Source organism: Hemitrygon akajei, chromosome 9, assembly GCF_048418815.1.
Source record: "Hemitrygon akajei chromosome 9, sHemAka1.3, whole genome shotgun sequence".
Lineage (NCBI taxonomy): Eukaryota > Metazoa > Chordata > Chondrichthyes > Myliobatiformes > Dasyatidae > Hemitrygon > Hemitrygon akajei.
Genome location: NC_133132.1, coordinates 132330980 through 132349327, shown reverse-complemented (window position 1 = coordinate 132349327; position 18348 = coordinate 132330980). Strand labels below are relative to the sequence as shown.

Genomic DNA, 18348 nt, shown 5'->3' with positions numbered 1-18348 from the left:
ACCATTTTTTAAGATTACAGATTGACATATTTATTCAATGGTGGCCCATCACTAATAATACTTTAAAAAAAAACCCAATGTCTTGTACCTTTCTTTGGATCATGAATATTAACAAAGTGATAGAGTAATATCAATGCAACAAGCCCAACTCCTGAAATTTGTTTCCACTGAAGGCAATAAAAATAAGAAAGCTACTATTTTGAATAGCTTGTGCTTACCTCAATTGATTTGCCAATAATGTGTCTCAGCGTCATATCAGTTTGCGCAACCTTTTTATTTAGGAAGGTGTCAAGGTGCTCACTTAGGGTCTGTTGGTATGTATCAAATGCTTTCATGTTCGTAATTTTCTCATTAAGTGTTTGAAGGTCAGACATTGCTTCTGAGTTCCATGCCACTTGGACCTTCTTAGAATCTGAAAATGAAACAGAATGCAATAAATTGCACAGATTTTGATTAAGGAATACATTTTGGGTTGTCAATTTTAAGCCAGTTCAAATGTAAATTATTTTTGCCTCATTTAATTGCAGTATCACTACACTGCAGGTATGTAGTACTGCATAAAACAATTACTAAGAGTGATTTTCAAAATGGTCAGAACATCATCGAGTGGCTGCTTATCTTTCCCGTTCTTGGTGGCACATGACCCAAGCCTTTTTGAAACCTGACACACTTTAGCATGTGTCAGACAAGCTGCAGGCATTAGCTTGTGTATTCCAGGATGCAAACGTAGTAAGCCCCACACTGATACAAAAAGAGCAATGTGAGGGCTGGAACTTTTGATTGCCCTAGGAAGAGCAGTCTTAACTACTCCACACCCTCCAAACTTTGACTGTGTTTTCATTGACTTCTACTAGATCTGTTTAAGGACTTTCACTTAGATTATTAGAAGCCTGGATTAAGTGGACAGTGGGTGCAGTGTAAACCTTGTCCATTTAACTGTAAAGTTTTAATTTGTGCCCACAGTTTATAGAAATTCCTAGTTAAAAATATTTATTTTGTTTCTCATTTGTTTGAAACTATCAGACTAAATTCATATGTACTAGCACACTTGAGCTTCAACGGAGAGTAACTCACTTCCTGCTCTCTGTTTTTCATCTGTTGGCCATTTTTATTTTTCTTTAAACCTTTTTTCCCTCAATTATAAACTAAATGACATAGAGATACAAAATACGCTCTTTGATTTTCCTTTCCTCTTTAATTTCTGTAAAAGCATAGATTAAAATCTGTAATACTATGAGAATTAGAAAAAACATGTTAGAGAATGTCTGAATAGTTGGATCATATTCAATTTAATATTTCTACACTGACCTTCTAAACAATTTTTCTATGCAATTCTAAAAATTATATTGATGGAGAAGATGCATACTGCTGCTCCACTGAAAGCAACATTGTGCCCTTAACCATTCATTTATGGTTAAAAAAAAGTCTGCATAAAATGGAATAAATACCATATTTGAAAGGGAAACTGTAAAATGTAGTGAAAATGACAGGCCCAAGTTGCAACAGCCCATATTCAAATTCTTTGTTGCATTATAAGAAAATATGGAAAATAAAATTGAAATTTAACATAGTAACTTACCGTATTTGAAATTGGTTTGATATGAAGCAGCAAAAAGAGGGGCAGAAGCTCCCAAGCTGAATTCAGTAAACAGTCCATCAGGTAAACGCCGAATCTGAGTTTCAACGTTTGTCCTAACATTGTGCTGAGGAATGGTGAAAAAACCTTGCAGCAAGAGATTTTTCTGCTCACCTTCATAGCTTTAAAAGATAAATAATGCTGGTCAGAATTGAGATTTTCATTACCACTATATCTCAATCGCTAATTACACATTTTACATACATAATTTGATGTACATTGAGATACAGTATGAGCTGACCGTGTTGTGGAATTGGCATGTATTTCAATTTCTACAAAGAATTTAAGAACTTAGTTTAATACCACAAGGCTAAAAAAAAACGAGCGACCTAATATTACAGGAGCCCCTTAACAGTCCTTGGTGAATTTGCCTGACCACACTTTATTTGTGGCTTTGTGAAAGTGAAATTATACAGTATATTATACTGTATATTGATGTGCAAGGGATAGAGCAGGAAGGATTAAAGTTGGTGGGGTGGCATTAATAGTCAGGGAAAGTGTCATGGCAATGTTCAGACAGGTCAGACTGGAGGATTAAAGTACTGAGGTTATGTTGGTAGAACTGAGGAATAAGAAAGGGATAACCACTTTAATGGGAATATATTATAGACCACACAATAGTCAGTGGATTTAGAAGAGCAGTTTTGCAGAGTGATAGCAAAATGTTGCAAGGAAAATATGGCTGTGATTGTGGGTGATTTTAACATTCCACATATTGACTGGGATGCACATGCTATAAAAGGGCTGGATGGGATAGAGTTTGTCAAATTCATTCATGTAAGTTTTCTTAATCAATATATAAAGGTCCTAATTAGAAACTGTGTGATACTGGATCTTCTATTAGGAAATGAGACAGGGCAGGACAGAAGTGTATGAAGAAGTTTGGATCTGCTGATTATCATTCCATTTCTTTCAAGATCATTATGGAGAAGAACAGGTCTGGTTCTTGGGTTGAGATTTTAAATTGGAGGAAAACCAATTTTAATGACACCAGAAAGGATCTGGGAAGTATTAATCGGGATAGGTTGATTTCTGGCAAAGGCATGCTTGGTAAGTGGAAGGCCTACAAAAGTGAAATTCTGAGAGTACAGGGTTTGTATGTTCCTGTTAGAATAAAAGGCAAGGCTAACAGGTTTATGGAACCTTGGTTTTTGAAAGATATTGAGCTTATGCTTATGAAGAAAAAGGTGCACAGCTGACATAACGGCAAGGAACAAATGAGGTACTTGAGAAATATAAGAAATGTAAGAGAACACTTAAGAGGAGAATCAGGAGGACTAAAAGATGGCATAAGGTTGCTATAGCAGACAAAGTGAAAGAGAATGCCAAGGACTTCTACAGATATATCTTGAAGAAAAGGATAACAAGACCCCAAATCTGTTGTCTTGAAGATCACCCTGGTCATCTATACATGGAGTTGAAATAGATAGGAAAGATCTAAATGGCTTGTTTGCATCCCAACTTACTCAGAAGACAAACACAGATTCTATAGAACTGAGGGGAATCAGCAGTGAAGTCATCAACATACATGGATCATGGATCAGAAGGTACTAGCTATCTTGGGGCAAATTAAGGTGGATAAATCCCCAAGGCTGACAAGGAGCCCACTTGAACCTTTTGGGAGACTAATGCAAAACATTACAGGGGCCCAAGCGGAGATAGATAGATAGATAGATACTTTATTCATCCCCATGGGGAAATTCAACTTTTTTTTTCCAATGTCCCATACACTTGTTGTAGCAAAACTAATTACATACAATACTTAACTCAGTAAAAAATATGATATGCATCTAAATCACTATCTCAAAAAGATACTTATGGTGTACTTGCCACGGTTGTTATGCCAGAGAATTGGAGGATAGATTATGATGTTAGCTTATTTTAAAAAGGCTCCAAGAATAAGTTAGGAAATTAGAGGCCAGTGAGCCTGAAGTCAGTGGTGGGTAAATTATTGGAAAGTATTCTAAGAGACCAGATATATAAATATTTGGATATTATCCTGATCTGGGATAATAAACATGGCTTAGTACTGTATGTGGTAAGTAATGCTGACCAATCTTATAGTTTTTTTGAGGAGGTTGCAAGAAAATTGAAGAAATAGATGCTGTGGATGTTGTCTACATGGACTTTAGCAAGGCCTTTGACAAGGGCTGTCATGGGAGGCTGGTCAAGAAGATTCAGCTGCATGTCATTCAGAATGAGGTAGTTAATTGGATTTGACCTTGCCTTCAAAGAAGAAGCCAGAGAGTGATAGTAGATAGTAGCCTCTCTGACTGGAGATCAGTGAATAGTGATGTGCCATAGGGATGGTGCTGGCGCTGTTGTTGTTTGTCATCTATATCAACAACCCGGGTGATAATGTGGTAATTTGGATTAGTATTTTGTGGAATTGGGGGTGGTAGTAGACAGCAAAGAAGGTTATGAAAGCTTGCAGCGTGATCTGTGCCAACTGGAAAAATGGGCTGAAAATGGAATATGGAATTTAATGCAGAGAGGTGCAATGTGTTGCACTTTAGAAGGACAAACCAGGGTAGGACTTTCAAAGTAAACAGTTGTGTACTAAGGAATGCGATAGAACAGAGGGATCTGGGAATACAGATCCAAAATTCCATGAGTATGGCATCACAGGTAGATAGAGTCATAAAGAGAGCTTTTGGCTCATTGGGCTTCATAATCACAGATTAGAAGTTGGGATGTTGAGTATTGTGTGCAGCTCTGGTTATGTACCTACAGGAAAACTATCAATAAGGTTGAAAGAGCACAGAGAAAATTTACAAGGATGTTGCTAAGACATGAGGTCTGAGGTATAGAGAGAGGTTGAATAGGTTAGGTTTATTCTCTGGAGTGCAGGGGATAGATAAAATATTTGATAGAAGTGTACAAAATAATGTGGGGCGTAGATAGTATAAATGCAACCAGACTTTTTCCACTGAGGTTGGGTGAAACTAGAACTAGAGTACACAGGTTAAGGGTGAAAGGTGAAATATTTAAGGGGACCATGAGGGGGGACTTCTTCACTCAGAGGGTGGTAAGACTATGGAATAAACTGCCAGTAGAGGTGGTGGATGTGGGTTCGATTTCAACACTTAAGAGAAATTTGGATAAGTACATGGATGGAGGGTTACAGAGGACTATGGTTCAGGTACAGGTCGATGGGACTAGGCAGAATAAAGTGTAGCATGAACTAGATGTGTCAAAGGGCCTGTTTCTGTGCTGTAGAGCTCTATGTCTCTATGACCTTTATCAGATTTGTGCTGTTTCAGGATACATGGAGAACGCCGCTGGGATTATTCAAGATCATTTCATTTAACATCCTGCAACTGACTAGAAGGTGCTATTGGCCATATGGATTATACTGAAACAGGAGGAGCAAAGGGTTTGTTTCTGCAGTACTGATTCTTCTACTTCCCAGTTGCTGCCAAACCTGCAATGTATTTCAAGTATTTGCTGATTTTTTTTTCTAATTTTTGAAGAAGCAGAACTGCAACCAAATTACATAATAATTCATTGGGTAGGTAAAATATCACCATGTGTTTTGAAAAGTTACTTTTCTTTTTCAAAGTTAGATGTTCCTGGGGATGAGTCTTTGCCCCTTTGCTATTAGCAAACCGACCATCCAATGCATTATTTATACACACCTTGCTCGGCCCTTGAAGGTCACTTCAGGTGTATCTTTGTTTGTGACATCAAATCTAACAACGTATGTGGTCCTGTCCTGTACGGATTTGTCTTCAGCTCCAAGTTTCATGCCAAATTCAACATCAAATTTGGGAATCTGAACATCTGCTGAAAGACTGTGCTTGTTGGTGTTGTACTTAATTTCAGCTGCTACCTCAGTGGCTTCACTGCCTGTTAAATGATAATAATTTATAATGATCACAGTGCAAATTAACTCACACACTTAAAAACAACAAGGGAGAATAACTAATGATAAGTGAAATTACTCATCAAAGGAAATTATGATATGCATGGCCACTTTATCTGGAATTCAGGTGTATTTGTCTCCTCTTTAACTGCCATTGTTTTTTTAATGAGGAAACCAAGGCAGGCTTACAACCATGCTCTTGCAGTATTTGTTGGTATTACTTTAATGTAAATAATTATATGACTGATAAGATGACATGAATAAAACAGTTTAAGCTTAATTAAATTACTTTTATATTTTTAAGTCCTTTACAACATTAAAATAACCAAGATCTTTCTTGACCTTTATAACATCCATAACAACTACACGCCTAATTCAAAACTCATGATTAAATCAAACAAATGTTCTCTCACCAGTGCAGGAAAGGGCACCTAAAAAATACCATTGGTCAAGAACGCTGCAGTAAATTCACAGAGTCATGGCCCACCGGTCATTACATGGCAGTTATGTCAATGCTGACATCAGAGATAGGATTACAGAAGACTTGTTTTAATGTGGCTGGTAGGTGACTGCTGAAGAAGTGTAGGAAAAGGACTAATCAATGAAGAATGTTGTTGCGATGGCCTGATTTTAATTTTCAGTGTCTTCGGTCACCCAAATGATCCTCATCAGATAGCAGATGCTTTGAAAGAGAGGATGAGTTGCAGGCAAAATTTTATCCCACTGACAATATGATTTTACTTGTTTACCATGACACAAAAAGAGACCATTCATCCCATCAAATCTATGTGGGCTCCCAAATGACAATTCCATCAATTCTATTCAACGTCCTATTTCCATGTAGCCTTTAAACTTATTCTCTTCACATTTTTACACCAGCAAATTAATCTACCAGTATGTCTTTGAGCTGTGAAATGAAAGCAGAGCACCTCTGGAAAACCCTTAAGGCCATGTGAGAATTTGCAAAATACTCATCCTCAGTCAGGATTGAGTCCATGTCATTGGAGCCATTAGGGAGCAACACTAACAGCTATGCCACCTTAGTTTCCTAATGTGCGAATCACTAAGTGATCACTAAGTTTTTACAGAAGAATATTTTCCTTGACCCTGCTTTCCAACACTATGGGTCAATATCTGGGAAACATATTGCCAAGCCCGAAGTTCTGCTTCTCAGATCCTAGCCTTTGCCCTGCTTCCTTCACTTTAACCCTAGTTTTATTGGATTTTTGATGCGAATGGATCAGCATATTAGTAGAATGCTGTAATTCAATAAATTGTACAAAACCATGTACTCCACATACCTTCTACCTCGACTGCAAACTTAAGAGAGTGTTCCAAATCCTCTTCAATTTTCTTCGATCCATATGTTAGTGATGCAGAGTAGCCTGTAACTGTGTCTGTAGGTTCGATTGTAATCACAAATCTAGGCATGAGTAAAGAATAAGGCATGAATAAATAGAAATCACTGGACCCCTCCTTTCCAATAATAATTATTCAAAGATCTGATTTTAAAAATATATTTTAAATTGGAAGGAAAAATATTTCCTGATTACAATTAAAATGGTCTATTATTGTCACATGTACTGGAGTACATTGAAAAACTTGTTTTGCATAGTGTTCGTATACATTCATTCATTATGGAACTATTCAAAACTCTTATAATAGTAGAAGGAATCCTTGAACTTGATGGTGAATGCTTTCAGGCTTTTGTACCTCTTGTCTGATGGAAGGGGGTAGAAGAGAGAAATTTGAGGCTGGATAAGTACTTTAAATAATTTGGTTGATTTAGGTGAGACAGTGAGAAGTGTAGACATAGCCCATCAAGGGGAGGCTGGTTTCCATGAAGACCTGACTGCAGTTTCCTGCGCTCAGAGGCAAAGCTAAGGCATGATGTGTTCAGATAGGGTGCTCTCTATTATGCATTGATAAAAATTGTAAAGGTGAAAGGCAACATGACAAATTTCTTTAGTCTTCTGAGGAAGGAGAGATACCGGTGGGCTTTCTTGGCTGTGGTGTCTACATGGTTGGACCAAGGCAGGTTTTTGGTAGAATTCACTGCTAAGAACCTGAAGCTAACAAGCCTCTCCATCTCAGCACCATTGCTGGAAATAGCAACATATGTAGTGCCCTGTTCCCTTTAGTCAATAACCAGCCCTTTTATTTTGTTGACATTGAGGGAAAAGTTGTTGGCATGGCACCATACCACCAGGCTGCCTCTATTCTGACTAATTGTTATTTGAGATACAGCCCACTACCTGCAAACTTGTAGATGGAGTTAGGGCAGAATCTCGCATGCAGTCTTGTGTGTACGGTGCAAGGGATGTATCCTTGTAGGGCACTAAGACATCGTTATAGCAAAGGTATTGTTGTTTATCCTTGCTGATCAGGAAGCCAAGGATCCAGTGGAGTTGATTCAGAATTAAGTCAATATATGAAATTTATTATAGTGGTTGTTACTGATATACAAAGTTTGTATACTGAAGTAATAAAGAAACAAAATACTATGGATGATAGATTTGGCAAATATAATGCTGAAAAAATAGGCATCTGTTAGTCTCAATAGACCATGGATTTGCGCCTTGGAAAGTTTCTAGGGCGCAGTCCTGGACAGGGTTGTATGGGAGACCAGCAGTTGCCCATGCTGCAAGTCTTCTCTCTCCACGCCACTGATGTTGTCCAAGGGAAGGGCAAGGGCCGATACAGCTTGGCACTGGTGCCGTTACAGAGCAATGTGTGGTTAAGTGCCTTGCTCAAGGACACAACACGCTGCCTGAGCTGAGGCTCGAACTAGCGACCTTTAGGTCACTAGACCAATGCTTTAACCACTTGGCCATGCTGAAAATTGTAATAATACTCAGCACATAGGGTGTCACCTAAGCAAATAGTTTCCAACCTGAGGTCCACGGACCCTTTGCTTAATGGGATTGACCCATGGCATAAAAAAAGGTTGGTACACCAGATCTAACTCCTCCTGATCCTCCTACTGTTCTCATACTAGAGATAATTTACAACTTGCATGTCTCTGACAGGTGGAATAAAGTGGGAACACTAAGAGGAAGCACAAATGATTATGGGGGAAATGTGCAGACCCCACACAGCCAACTCCAGGGTTGTTGGAGCTGTTTGGAATAAGCACTACCTGCCATTCATTGTGCAGCACTGCTGCCAGTTACTGGATTACTGGATGCAATGAAGTTATCTTGAAATAATTAGCAAAAGATAAATCACTAAATTGACTGAAAGCCATCCTAGCATTTGTCTTAGAGCAATAACTGGAAATCAGGAAATGTAGAAAGCAGCTTTTGTTTCACTATAGTCTCATTAAGACAAAATGCTGACCTTCTTTCTTGAGTTAGTGGATAACTTGGTGTATTGTCCATTAACACTGATTCTGTACACCAGTTTTGTCCTGTCATCCAAGGATGGCATGATCTGTCTCTGTTCTCCATGTTGGATGGGATCTCAACTTTTGTACTCTGTATTAGAGACAGTTTATAGCTGCAAATGACAAGAAAGATCAGATTAAAATACATGGTCATGAATGGGTTTACAGGCATCTTAAAACTTTGAAACTTACTTGTACTTACCCATGAATACGTACACAATGCTGGAAGAACTCAGCAGGTCAGGCAGCAACCGTGAGAAAAGAGTAGCCAACGTTTCGGGCCGAGACCCTTCATCAGGAATGGATGAAGGGTCTCGGCCCGAAACGTTGGCTATTCTTTTCTCATGGATGCTGCCTGATCTGCTGAGTTCTTCCAGCATTGTGTACGTATTCTTTGATCCACAGCACCTGCAGTTGTATTTTTGTGTTTTGTACTCACCCATAACTGAAGAACTGGACTGGTTTTTTGGGTGCTGGAATGTTGAACTTTATCTGATTAGAAGTCATGCTGATCTGAGCTTCAATGCCAGTTTCAAAATGCACATTGCAATTCAACTGTATTCCATTTCTAGCAAACTTTGGTGCATTAATACCCAGGTTGATCATGAACTCTGTTGCGATTTCAGGCTTATATAAACCACTGATCTGCAATGGAAGAAATATTTGTTTTTGTTTTTGTTAAGTTCACAAATCAATGAACAATCGTTCTAATGTGTTTACCTACATTTATGCATATGAAAGTGCAAGATGAAGACCATTCAATACTCAATTATAATTTAATTCAACTATTTTTTATAATTTATGATGACTTGTTCCATGTACTTAAAAGGACTGATGCTGGAATGAGTTCCAAATCCCAATTATAACTGCTCAACTGGATCCCTGCCTCAGCCAATCTGTTGCTAAACTGCATCCACACTTATTTTTAAACACTACAAAAAAGGTCATATGCCAATTTTGAAAAAGTGAGTTAAATATTACCTTCTTTTTCTCAAATTTCAGCCCTGCTTTAACACCAGGTGTGGTTGTACCAGACATAGACAGCTTAAGAGGGAGACCAGCCCCAGTGGGAAAGTTAAACTGGCTGTCCAAAAAGATGTAGTGAGCAAACAGGTTGCCACCCAATCCGTTCAGGAGAGTTGACTTGACCTACAAACACAAAGAATAATAGGCATTAAAATCAATGTCCCAAATACTCCTCAAGTATAAAGGTAATTCATAATTTTAATATTCCTGTGAATATTGTCATTCTCTAGCAAGTATTTTCTTTATATTACTCACACAAGAAATACAATAACTAGATCTATACGATATGCATAAATATGAGTAATGTTCATGCCCAAGATGTCAGACAAAGAAAATTTCAAACAAGAGAGAATATCGTTCACTATCTATGATTCTTCAATGGATTTACCATTACTGCGGTCACAGCAATCAACATCTCAATGACCAGTACTGAAATGGACTAGGCTCTGTAGCAAATAACTTTCCTCAAGATATGCTAAAGCCTTTCCACTCTAAAGCACATATTACAATGATAATAAGATATAGGAGCAGAAGTAGGCCATTCAGCCCATCGAGTCTGCTCTGCCATTCAATCATGGGTTGATCCAATTCTTCCAGTCATCCCCACTCTCCTGCCTTCTCCCCATACCCTATGATGCCCTGGCTAATCAAGAATCTATCCACCTCTGTCTTAAATACACCTAATGACTTGGCCTCCTCCACTGCTCGTGGCAACAAATTCCACAGATTTACCACCCTCTGACTAAAGTAATTTTTCCGCATATCTGTTCTAAATGGACATCCTTAAATCATGAAGTCATGCCCTGTCCTAGACTCCCCTACCATGGAAAAAAAACTTTGCCATATCTAATATGTTCAGGCCTTTTAACATTGGAATGTTTCTATGAGATTCCCTACCATTCTCCTCAACTCCAGGGAATACAGCCCAAGAGCTCCCAGACGTTCCTCATATGGTAACCCTTTCATTCCTGGAATCATTTTCGTGAATCTTCTCTGCACACAATACTCCAAGTGTGGTCTCACGAGTGCCTTATAGAGCCTCAACATTCTATCCTTGCTCTTATATTCTATACCTCTAGAAATGAATGCCAGCATTGCATTTGCCTTCTTCACCATCAACTCAACCTGGAGGTTAACCTTTAGGGTATCCTGCACAAGGACTCCCAAGTCCCTTTGCATCTCTGCATTTTGAATTTTCTCCCCATCTATATAATAGTCTGTCCGTTTATTTCTTCCACCAAGGTGCACAACCATACACTTTCCAACATTGTATTTCATTTACCTCTTCCTTGCCCATTCCCCTAAACTATCTAAGTCTCTCTGCATGCTCTCCGTTTCCTCAACACTACCTGCTCCTCCACCTATCTTTGCATCATCGGCAAATTTAGCCACAAATCCATTAATACCGTAGTCCAAATCATTGACATACTTCGTAAAAAGCAGCAGTCCCAACAATGACCCTTGTGGAACTACACTGGTAACTGGCAGCCAGCCAAATAGGGTCCCTTTATTCCCACTCTCTGTTTTCTGCCAATCCGCCAATGCTCCACCCGTGCAAGTAACTTCCCTGTAATTCCATGGGCTCTTATCTTGCTAAGCAGCCTCATGTGCAGCACCTTGTCAAAGGCCTGCTGAAAATCCATGTACACCACATCTACTGCATCTCCTTTGTCTACCCTGCTTAAAATTTCTTCAAAAAATTTGCAGTAGGTTTGTCAGGCAGGATTTTCCTTTCAGGAAACCATGCTGGCTTTGGCTTATCTTGTCAGATGCCTCCAGGTACTCCGTAACCTCATCCCTACAATCGATCCCAACACTGATGTCAGGCTAACAGGTCTATAGTTACCTTTCTGCTGCCTCCCACCCTTCTTAAATAGTGGAGTAACATTTGCAATTTTCCAGTCATCTGGTACGATGCCAGAATCTATTGGTCCTTGAAAGATCATCATTAATGCCTCCGCAATCTCTCCAGCTACTTCCTTCAGAACCCAAGGGTGAATTCCATCAATTCCAGGAGATTTATCCACCCTCAGACCATTAAGCTTCCTGGGCACCTTCTCAGTCGTAATTTTCACTGCACTTACTTCACTTCCCTGACACACTTAAATATCTGGTACACTGCAGATGTCTTCCACTGTGAAGACTGATGCAAAATACACATTCAGTTCCTCTGCCATCTCTGTGTCTCTCATTACAATACCAACAGTGTCATTTTCTATGGAATACTTTTCACATGTGTGGATGAGCAACTGAAGATTTCTCATGAAGGGCGACACCATTCAGAAAAGCCACCTGCTTGCTGCCCCATCCACCACCCTTAAAATTCATCCTCTTCACCATTTCCATATTGTGCAACATCTACAAAATGTACTACAGTTACTTGCATAGGCTACTGTGACATCATTTCCCAAATCCTCAATTTCTGCCACCAAGAACAGGAAGTGCTACTCACAAGTTACCTTTTGTCCTGACTTGAAAACAAATTGATAGTTTCTTCATTACCATTGGGTCTAAATCTTGGAAGTCCCTGTCTAACAGTTTCATATGTTATGTATATGCTCCATAGCATTTAAGGAGATAATTATCTAAAATCATCAGATAAAATCTCATGATCACAAGAACATTTATGTCAGCTAAATGTAACCAATTACGTAGTCTTTCTCTACAAAAATTATCATGGCACCAGAGAAACAATTCATTTGAAATTTGAATTTGTGTTTAAATTATTACGTTTTTAATTGTTATTTGATGTTCTATACCTGTGCTGGAAGGCTTCGGAGTAGTTGGAAACCTTTTGACATCATTTCCTTAAGCAACTTGAAATCACTGCCTTTAACATATCCTAGTTCATTTCCATAGACTCTCAAGAAAGCCTCTACTTCTGGTGTTTGTTGTTCAATTTTCTTCAACATATTCTGAAAATTCAGGGTGAGTTCCTTCATCAGATTCTAACAAAGGACAAAAGCATTAAGTAAGGTTGTGATTTGACATAGTCTGCTTGAACAGATACATTCTAGTACAAATTAAACTATTTTTCAAATACATACATCCTTTGAATGTTCATCATTTCTATTGACTCCAAACCATTTGAATAGCACTTGTGATACTCCCTCTGGAACTTTACCATCCACCCAGTATAGTGCCTTCATTGCGCTGTCTGGAAAAAATCCTTCAGGTCCAAATATTGCGGTGAGAGATGGTTCAAGTCTATTGCCTTCCAAGCCAATCTGTATAAAATAATAATATTGCTTAATTCTAATGTATCTATTATAACTTTTAAATTATTATTTACAAAGTAGGCTTCATATAGTTCCTATCTTAACAATGTCACATAATTAGTTGATATTGTATTGTTGAATTTCACAATGATCATTATGACCATTTTCTGGTTTTGAATTCACATTCCTCCTGTTAGCAATTTTAAATCTCTGCAGAGATGCAAATCTTGCTAAATGCAAGTATGTAGGAGGCGCTGAAAGTTGAAGATGGGATGCAGAGTTGGCTACTATTCACTAGCCCATATGTATTCTCCGTGTAAGATTAAGGGAGGTTCTAAAAGGTTGGCGGAGTTCACGATTGCAGCAGCCATTTAAAACTATGAAAAGCAGAAGAGGTTGTCAAGGGATTAAGGGATTGCTGCTGCATTTTCTGAGTCTTCAAGCTGATTTGACCTATTGGGGTAGGTAGGTCTGCCAAATCTTGGGATGCACATGTCAAGTTTGTATCCTGCTTGTATAACCTGAGCCCAAATGTCCTGTCAAAAGTCCACCAATCTTTTCTTGGCTCTCCTTCCTGCCCCCTAGATGTAGTTGATGATGGTGGTGACTGAGGGGAGATAATATTAAGAAAACTTTCTTATTCTAGCTCCAGCAGTCCTTTATATACAGCACTCAAAAGGTTATGTTTAAAGAGATCATCATAGGTAAATTCAGCCTTGTTTTCATTTGACATGCAAACTGTTCTTATCAAAGTGACAGGCACTAATCAGCCTTCAGTTAATAGAAATTTGATTACTTTTGCTCCACTTGTTCACAAGAAAGAAAATCACCTGTAGTGCTTTCATGTTTACTTCAGATTTGAAACTTGTTGAGATTTTATTCCCGACTTTAAAAATGGAAATTGTATAGTTGGAGTTTCACAGTGATCAGCAACTGAGTCATTGGGGTAAATATATAATACTTCTCAAACCTACATATTTTAAAATGTCAGTGACAAGTAAGGGCTGTAGTATATTTCAAGAGCAATCACATTGTAGGAGCCATCTATTGCTTTGTATTCTGTGTAGCACATTTATTATGTTTATTATAAAGAATATAAAGAATGTAAGAATAATCTTAAGAAAGAAATTAGAAAAGCTAAAAGAAGATACGAGGTTGCTTTGGCAAGTAAAGTGAAAATAAATCCGAAGGGTTTCTACAGTTACATTAATAGCAAGAGGATAGTGAGGGATAAAATTGGTCCCTTAGAGAACCAGAGTGGACAGCTATGTGTGGAACAGAAAGAGATGGGGGAGATTTTGAACAATTTGTTTTCTTTGGTATTCACAAAGGAGAAGGATATTGAATTGTGTAAGGTAAGGGAAACAAGTAGGGAAGTTATGGTAACTATGACGATTAAAGAGGAGGAAGTACTGACGCTTTTAAGGATTATAAATGTGGATAAATCTTCGGATCCTGACAGGATGTTCCCTAGGACCTTGAGGGAAGTTACTGTAGAAATAGCAGGGGCTCTGACAGAAATATTTCAAATGTCGTTAGAAACAGGGATGGTGCTGGAGGATTGGCGTATTGCTCATGTGGTTCCATTGTTTAAAAAGGGTTCTAAGAGTAAATCTAGCAATTATAGGCCAGTCAGTTTGACGTCAGTGGTGGGTAAATTAATGGAAAGTTTTCCTAGAGATGATATATATAATTATCTGGATAGACAGGGTCTGATTAGGAACAGTCAGCATGGATTTGTGTGTGGAAGGTCAGGTTTGACAAATCCTACTGAATTTTTTGAAGAGGTTACGAGGAAAGTTGACGAGGGTAAAGCAGTGAATGTTGTCTATATGGACTTCAGTAAGGCCTTTGACAAGGTTCCGCATGGAAGGTTAGTTAGGAAGGTTCAATCGTTAGGTATTAATAATGAAGTAGTAAAATGGATTCAACAGTGGCTGGATGGGAGATGCCAGAGAGTGGTGGTGGATAATTGTTTGTCAGGTTGGAGGCCGGTGACTAGTGGTGTGCCTCAGTGATCTGTACTGGGTCTAATGTTATTTGTCATATACATTAATGATCTGGATGATGGGGTGGTAAATTGGATTAGTAAGTATGCAGATGATACTAAGGTAGGTGGCGTTGTGGATAATGAAGTAGGTTTTCAAAGTTTGCAGAGAGATTTAGGCCAGTTAGAAGAGTGGGCTGAACAATGGCAGATGGAGTTTAATGCTGATAAGTGTGAGGTGCTACATTTTGGTAGGAATAATCCAAATAGGACATACATGGTAAATGGTAGGGCATTGAAGAATGCAGTAGAACAGAGTGATCTAGGAATAATGGTACATAGTTCCCTGAAGGTGGAATCTCATGTGGATAGGGTGGTGAAGAAAGCTTTTGGTATGCTGGCCTTTATAAATCAGAGCATTGAGTATAGGAGTTGGGATGTAATGTTAAAATTGTACAAGCCATTGGTAAGGCCGAATTTGGAGTATTGTGTACAGTTCTGTTCACCAAATTATAGGAAAGATGTCAACAAAATAGAGAGAGTATAGAGAAGATTTACTAGAATGTTACCTGGGTTTCAGCACCTAAGTTACAGGGAAAGGTTGAACAAGTTAGGTCTTTATTCTTGGAGTGTAGAAGGTTGAGGGGGGACTTGATAGAGGTAATTAAAATTATGAGGGGGATAGAGTTGATGTGGATAGGCTTTTTCCATTGAGAGTAGGGGAGATTGAAACAAGAGGACATGAGTTGAGAGTTAGGGGGCAAAAGTTTAAGGGTAACACGAAGGGGAATTTCTTTACTCAGAGAGTGGTAGCTGTATGGAATGAGCTTCCAGTAGAAGTGGTAGAGGCAGGTTCGGTATGGTCATTAAAAAAAAAAATTGTATAGGTATATGAACAGGAAAGGAATGGAGGGTTATGGGCTGAGTGCCGGTCAGTGGGACTAGGTGTGAGTAAGCATTCGGCATGGACTAGAAGGGTCGAGATGGCCTGTTTCCGTGCTGTAGTTGTTATATGGTTATATGGTTACTATGGCAATTAGCATGTTAGTGAGGTTGTGGTAAAAGTGAAGGGAATTAGAATTAGTTGCTTATTTCATGGTAGTTTGTGGCTTGGGATCGGTGGAGGTCATATCTTTGCTTAGTATCACTCCAAGATTGTATGCTTGCTAATTGCTAATAAAGGATCAAATACATTAAAGGGTTCAACTCTTTGGAACAATTATTTCATTGAAGCTGAGGGTATATCATGCAAATATATCAACCCCATGGTAGTCCCAAGCTAGTGGCAATTATTTTGTTTCGATTTTGGATTAATCTTGCTGATGTACACATTTTGATAAAACATATGTATACCTACCTCAAACAGGTCCACAGACCGGCCAAAAACATTCAAAGTGGTCTCTAACATTACAGCTCTTGGCACATAAGTGCTTGGGTCAAAAATTACATTACTTTGCAATCCTCCTTCCAGAGTGTTACGTGTTCTTAAAAAGTTAATTTTCTTATATATTTGATAGTTTCTAGAATATCTTCTGAAATCCTTGGGTGCTGGAAGTGTTGTTTCTTTTAATGCATCTTCCAATTTGCTTTTTAGCCTGTTGAAAAAATGTCAAAGTTGGTTCAGTTATACAGGAGGAACAGTATTACATTAGGGAGTATCTTCAATTGTTATTTTGTAACACACATGCATAAATTCCAGTCATTCCAGGTTCCAGTTAGAAATAAGGTCAAGAAATAAAATAATACTGTTTCATATGTCATTGCTATAGAATGCGAAAGGAATCAATACTGTTAATGGTTTGGGTTATTAAGGCTATGCTCATACCAATAACTTTATCACTGATCGTGAAAATTGAAGGTGAAAATTTGAAATTGACTTACTCTTCTAATGTGGGATCCTTAGTTATCAGAATGTTCTGAAGATGAGTGGAAACAAAGCTTTTTACTTGTTCATTTTCATTCTTCGCGACACTTTTAATTATTTTTCTTAGTTGTCTATGTGTTGGTTTCTTCATGATAAGAAGGTAGGCCCCCAATCTCTTCAGGACAGGTGAAGTGTTATCTGCATATACCTCGAGAAGCTCATAGCGAATCTGAAAGTTAAATTATTAACAAATAATTAAGTATCATTCACTTTTCCTAGGTTATCTCTGGAATCCTCATGAATCATACAACTGAAACTGTACATAAGATTGTGAACTAAGTGGTGAAGCTTAATGGAGTGGTTATATTGAGGGGAACTTTACAGTTGAGGGGAAAGTGGATAGTGCATGGAGCAAAATGCACAATGATAAAAAGTATTTGTCAAATAGGAAGAGTGTACAGAAACATTAAATTTTATCTCCAATTAAAGCTTGAGCAAGGAAAATGGAGAAAGTCAAAATTGAAGGATCTTTGCCTGATTTTACACAACATTCATAGCAAGACAACTAAGAGCACAAATAGAAATAAGTGAGTATGATCTAATAACTATTTATAAGGATGTGATATAGGAAAATAACCAAGGTTAAAAAGTAAATATTCAGAAGACATAGATAAAATGGTCAAGGGAGTATAATAATTTCTGATGTTGGAGAATGAGATACATCTTCAGTCAGAAAATTCAGGTGAAATCAGTTTGAGTTAATCTAAGAAATGACTGATGGCAAAAATATTGGGAGCTGTAATTAGACCCCTCATTTGTAATGAGATGCTAGAAAATACAGTAGGATATCAAAAAATTAATACAATAATCATGGGAAGGAATATTTAATTTCCATGTAAATGAACTGAGTGAAGCATGGAATGTGTGAAAGAAGGTTTGCAAAAGTTAGTGTGTTGTGTACCAAAGGGAAACAGGACTTTCAGATGTAATAATGTGTAATAGATGATCTGAGTTAAGGGACTTATGCAGATAATAATAATCATAATATATACTGATTGAAATGATATGAAACCATGAAGTTAAGTTTGAATATATCTAACTGTGCCTGTCAATGGATCAAAGTTCAGTAACTGCACCACCTGGACTCTAAATATTCACAAGGGTAGCTAATCAAGAGCAGTAAAGGATGAGCACCTTCACCATTTTAAACTCCCCGATTGTGGATGTACTTTTGAATTGTTCTCCAAATTATCTATTAAACATTGATGTGACATAATCACAATTGGTTTGTTAGATTAATCCAGCACTATGAGCTTTGTAATTAAAAAAAACAGTAGAGAAATCTTCACCATATTCCCAAGAGTCAG

The 18348-nt window shown here is 38.0% G+C and overlaps 1 protein-coding gene across 2 annotated transcripts in view; it reads right to left on the bottom strand.

Moving 5' to 3' along the window:
- The window catches only part of apoba (apolipoprotein Ba), a 68929-nt gene that overhangs the window by 28945 nt on the left and 21636 nt on the right, over nt 1–18348 (bottom strand). For both annotated transcript variants that reach the window (XM_073056983.1, XM_073056984.1), the window contains exons 13-23: nt 16999–17210; nt 16475–16712; nt 12960–13139; nt 12672–12860; nt 9868–10035; nt 9326–9531; nt 8841–8999; nt 6803–6924; nt 5275–5485; nt 1580–1758; nt 219–412 (exon numbers count right to left, since the gene is read on the bottom strand). In XM_073056983.1, coding sequence (XP_072913084.1) covers nt 219–412; nt 1580–1758; nt 5275–5485; nt 6803–6924; nt 8841–8999; nt 9326–9531; nt 9868–10035; nt 12672–12860; nt 12960–13139; nt 16475–16712; nt 16999–17210 — 2058 coding nt within the window. The remainder of the gene's footprint in view (nt 1–218; nt 413–1579; nt 1759–5274; nt 5486–6802; nt 6925–8840; nt 9000–9325; nt 9532–9867; nt 10036–12671; nt 12861–12959; nt 13140–16474; nt 16713–16998; nt 17211–18348) is intronic.